General features: G+C 39.4%; 1 protein-coding gene across 3 annotated transcripts; it reads left to right on the forward strand.

The window, feature by feature from the left end:
- Positions 1-200: 200 nt before the first annotated feature.
- Positions 201-4,341, forward strand: LOC120086016 (pentatricopeptide repeat-containing protein At3g22150, chloroplastic). 3 transcript variants are annotated; one of them, XM_039042408.1, is made up of 4 exons: positions 201-3,050; positions 3,175-3,306; positions 3,412-3,539; positions 3,881-4,341. In XM_039042408.1, exon 1 carries the CDS (start codon positions 279-281, stop codon positions 2,727-2,729), a length of 2,451 nt encoding a protein of 816 aa, XP_038898336.1. In that variant the 5' UTR covers positions 201-278; the 3' UTR covers positions 2,730-3,050; positions 3,175-3,306; positions 3,412-3,539; positions 3,881-4,341. The 3 variants fall into 3 exon arrangements, with proteins under 3 accessions (XP_038898336.1, XP_038898335.1, XP_038898337.1); XM_039042407.1 differs by having other exon boundaries at positions 201-3,306; XM_039042409.1 differs by lacking the exon at positions 3,412-3,539 and having other exon boundaries at positions 201-3,306.

Raw genomic sequence — 4,341 nt, forward strand, 5'->3', positions numbered from 1 at the left:
GCGCGTGCCAGATGGACAAGAACTTGTGTACCCGGTACACAATTTAGAGCTAATCGTGTACCCGATACACGATTAAGGTGTAATCGTGTACCCGGTACACGATTTAAAAACCTTTTTTAAAATACTTTCGCTCAAATCCTATTTTTGTCATTATATATTAATTTTTTTTTTATTTTTTCTAAAAAAATTCTATTGTTCAGTTAGACAATCTATCCATCCACTCTCCACTGTCAGTGGCAGGTGAAACGCCAGTGTAGAAGAAGCTCAGAAGCTCATCCATGGCTTCCTCTTCAACCCCTCTTCCTCTCTCTCCACCACCTTCTCATCTTCCGCTTCATAGCCGTTCAACCAACCCCAAAATCCCAACCATTCGTTACCGCCTCAGCAGACTATGCCAAGAAGGTCAGCCCCATCTTGCCCGCCAACTCTTCGACGCTCTTCCTCGCCCCTCCACCGTTCTTTGGAACACAATCATCATTGGATTAGTCTGCAACAACTTCCCCGATGAAGCCCTTCTCTTCTACAGCAATATGAAGTCCTCTTCTCCAAAAGTTAAGTGCGATTCCTACACTTACTCTTCTGTTCTCAAGGCCTGTGCCGATACCCGCAATCTCGGGTTTGGAATGGCCGTTCATGCTCACTTTCTTCGATGTCTGATGAATCCTAGTAAAATTGTGTATAATTCCCTTTTGAATATGTATTCTATGTGTTTGAGCACTACCCCAGATGGTAAAATGGTTTCTAGTTATTCAGGGTGTGATTTGGTACGTAAGGTGTTTGATTTAACGCGTAAGAGAACTGTCATTGCTTGGAATACCCTTATTTCTTGGTATGTGAGAACGGAGAGGTATGCTGAAGCTGTGAAACAATTTAGGATGATGATGAAAATTGGGATAAAACCAAGTCCAGTCAGTTTCGTTAATGTGTTTCCTGCCTTTTCAAGTTTAGGGGATTTCAAGAATGCCAATGTTGTTCATGGAATGCTTGTGAAGTTAGGCAGTGAATATGTTAATGACTTGTATGTTGTGAGCTCTGCAATTTTCATGTATGCAGAGCTTGGTTGCCTCGAATTTGCTAAGAAGGTTTTTGACAATTGTTTGGAGAGGAACACCGAGGTTTGGAATACAATGATCAGTGCTTTTGTTCAGAATAATTTTCCTCTTGAAGGAATTCAACTTTTTCTTCAAGCTATGGAATCTGAAGACGCTACTCTTGATGAAGTGACTCTTCTTTCAGCAATAGCTGCAGCTTCACACTTGCAGAAGTTTGAATTAGCGGAACAGTTGAATGCATTTGTCATTAAGAATGTAGCCGTGTCAAAAGTTTGTTTAATGAACGCCATCATTGCTATGTATTCTAGGTGCAATTCAATTGATATATCATTTAAAATTTTCAATAATATGCCTGAAAAGGATGTTGTTTCATGGAATACAATGATCTCTGGTTTTGTACAAAATGGATTGAATGACGAAGCATTAATGCTCTTTTATGAGATGCAGAAGCAAGACTTGATGATTGATTCTGTGACTGTTACCGCTCTGCTTTCAGCAGCTTCGGATCTTAGAAACCCTGATATTGGGAAGCAAACTCATGGCTATCTACTTAGGAATGGAATTCAATTTGAGGGAATGGATAGCTATCTTATAGATATGTATGCTAAATCTGGTTTGTTTGAGGCTGCTCAAAATGTATTTGAGAAAAGCTATAGTCATGAAAGAGATCAGGCCACTTGGAATTCCATGATGTCCGGCTATGCACAAAATGGACTTGTTGATCAGGCCTTTCTCGTCTTGAGACAGATGCTTGACCAAAAGGTAATGCCTAATGTTGTGACCCTCGCTTCAATTCTTCCTGCTTGTAATCCATCAGGGTACATAGATTGGGGCAAGCAACTCCATGGGTTCTCTATCCGTAATGACTTAGACCAAAATGTTTTTGTCGCAACTGCTCTTATTGATATGTATTCAAAATCAGGGTCAATCACCCATGCTGAATATGTTTTTAGTAAGGCCAATGAGAGAAGTATAGTCACTTATTCCACCATGATATTGGGTTATGGTCAACATGGGATGGGTGAGAGTGCTCTCTCTATGTTTCACACAATGCAAAAATCTGGTATTAGGCCTGACGCAGTTACCTTTGTAGCAGTCTTGTCTGCCTGTAGTTATGCCGGTTTGGTTGATGAAGGTCTTCAAATTTTCGAGTCGATGAGAACTGTATATAACATTGAACCATCCACTGAACATTTCTGTTGTGTTGCGGATATGCTTGGGAGGGTCGGGAGAGTAGATGAAGCCTATGAGTTTGTCATAGGTTTAGGGGAACAAGGGAATGTGATGGAAATTTGGGGGTCTCTTCTCGCTGCTTGTAGGATTCATAAACAATTTGAATTAGGAAAGGTTGTTGCCAAGAAGTTGCTTGAAATGGAGAAAAGAAATAGGAAGACAGGTTACCATGTTTTGCTTTCGAACATGTATGCGGAGGAAAGAAACTGGGAAAACGTAGATATTATAAGAAAACAGATGAGAGAGAGAGGTTTGAAAAAGGAAACTGGAAGCAGTTGGATTGAGATTTCTGGTTATATGAACCATTTTTCATCCAAGGATAGGAAACATCCACAATCCGATCAGATATACAACATGTTGCAGGAATTACTGGCAGAGATGAAACATGCTGGTTATAGGCCACAATCCAGTTCCTATCTTGGTCTTCTGGAGCCTGATGAATGATACATTTTCCATGTTCAGGAGAAGAAGATGCAATCTAGCTCTTGATGATTTACCTCACAAACACTTGTATGCTGGATAAGGTTTGCAAGCAGGCCAATCAGGTTTGCAAGCAGGCCAATCACTTGGCTTTGAAATCCATCGTTGTATTGCCATCGTTAGTTTTATGATGTGCAGCTCAAAGTTTAAGTTGAAATTATATGCCTGCTATATTTGATTGGATTTGTTGCAACAAGATAAAAAGCAGCTGCCAGCCCCTGCTATCAGTCTACGAAAATGAACTGTAGTGCAAAGTTATCATGTCTTTCAGCTTCTACTTTCCAGGTGTAAATGCTTTCTAATCTTGGATATACCATATCTAAGATTAAAGCTATACCATATCGAAAAGCTATTTAGAGATTTATAGTTTGGATGACTGAATGATGCATTTAACCATGATACCCTGCAGATGGCATTACCACCTACTAGGTCCCTGATGGCCAACGAGGAAACAACAGGAACCTGCTTTCCCTTACTGGCGTCAAGAGGGTCTGAGGAAAGTTCTAGCAACGGCGCATCCATAGTTGCATTGGAACTCGAGGTGATTATGATTCATATGTTAAAATTGGAACTCCTTGGCTTTTCATCGTGTTCTGTTCATTGAATAGAAAGATGGAAACTTACCCACTAAACCGTTTTCAAACAGAGAGAGAGGTAAGCACCGGGATGATTGATTTCAGGCCAAAGTCTCTCCGTAACAATGATCATCCACAAGCTTACCCTTCATCACTAACATGGCACAACATGTTCAATCACTTTCTGCATCTTTTGCTGGTAAATCTATGCAAGACTCCTAGTAGGATAATTAGTATATAATTAGTAGTGAGGGTATTGTAGTAATTAGACATGAAATTTGTTAGTTCTTTTGGGTTATAAATAGTAGGTGAGAGGAAGGTTAGAGTGTGGAGAATTTAGTGGATTTCCTAATTTGGAAATTTGGGAGAGGATTTCCAACCCTCTTGAAAATGCTAGTTTGTCACTGTTCTATTTGTTATCTTCCTTATGTTCTTGTTGATTTCCATTGTAATTTTCTCTTGAAGTATATAAATAAATCATTCTAGAGCCTTGCTCTATTTCTTGTGTGATTGTCTTATTGGGTATTTTACTGTTTGCAGATTTGGATACCTAATAATCTATATGCTTTATCATCCTTCCTGGATTATGCTTCACATCAACGAAAGCTACAAGCCGTGTGTCATAGAAGCTGTGACAGTACTTACTCGTCCCATGTTGTTGGATGTGTTGTAGATATGTTCTGCATCACCATGATAGATGTGGCTAAAGAGTTTGAGGTTCCTTATTATGTGTTTTACAGTTCCAGTGTTGGCCCTCTTGCTTTTACTTTTGAGCTTTACGATCAAAATTATAATAACGAGTTGGTGGAGCAGTTGCAGAACTCGGAAGCTGGGTTAGTTGTGCCAAGTTTTGTCAATCCGATTCCTAGGACAGTCTTCCCTCGTTCTTTGTTTGATTATGAAACTGCTCTTTATTTTATGATAATGCCAAAAGATCTATGTAAAAAATCAAAGGTCTTTTGATGAATACGTTTGTTAAAAAGAGAAATTATTACCTTTTA

Source organism: Benincasa hispida, chromosome 9 (genome assembly GCF_009727055.1).
Source record: "Benincasa hispida cultivar B227 chromosome 9, ASM972705v1, whole genome shotgun sequence".
Lineage (NCBI taxonomy): Eukaryota > Viridiplantae > Streptophyta > Magnoliopsida > Cucurbitales > Cucurbitaceae > Benincasa > Benincasa hispida.

Coding starts and splice junctions, on each gene's coding strand:
- LOC120086016 (XM_039042407.1), top strand. CDS start 279: ATGGCTTCCTCTTCAACCCCTCTTCCTCTCTCTCCACCACCTTCTCAT.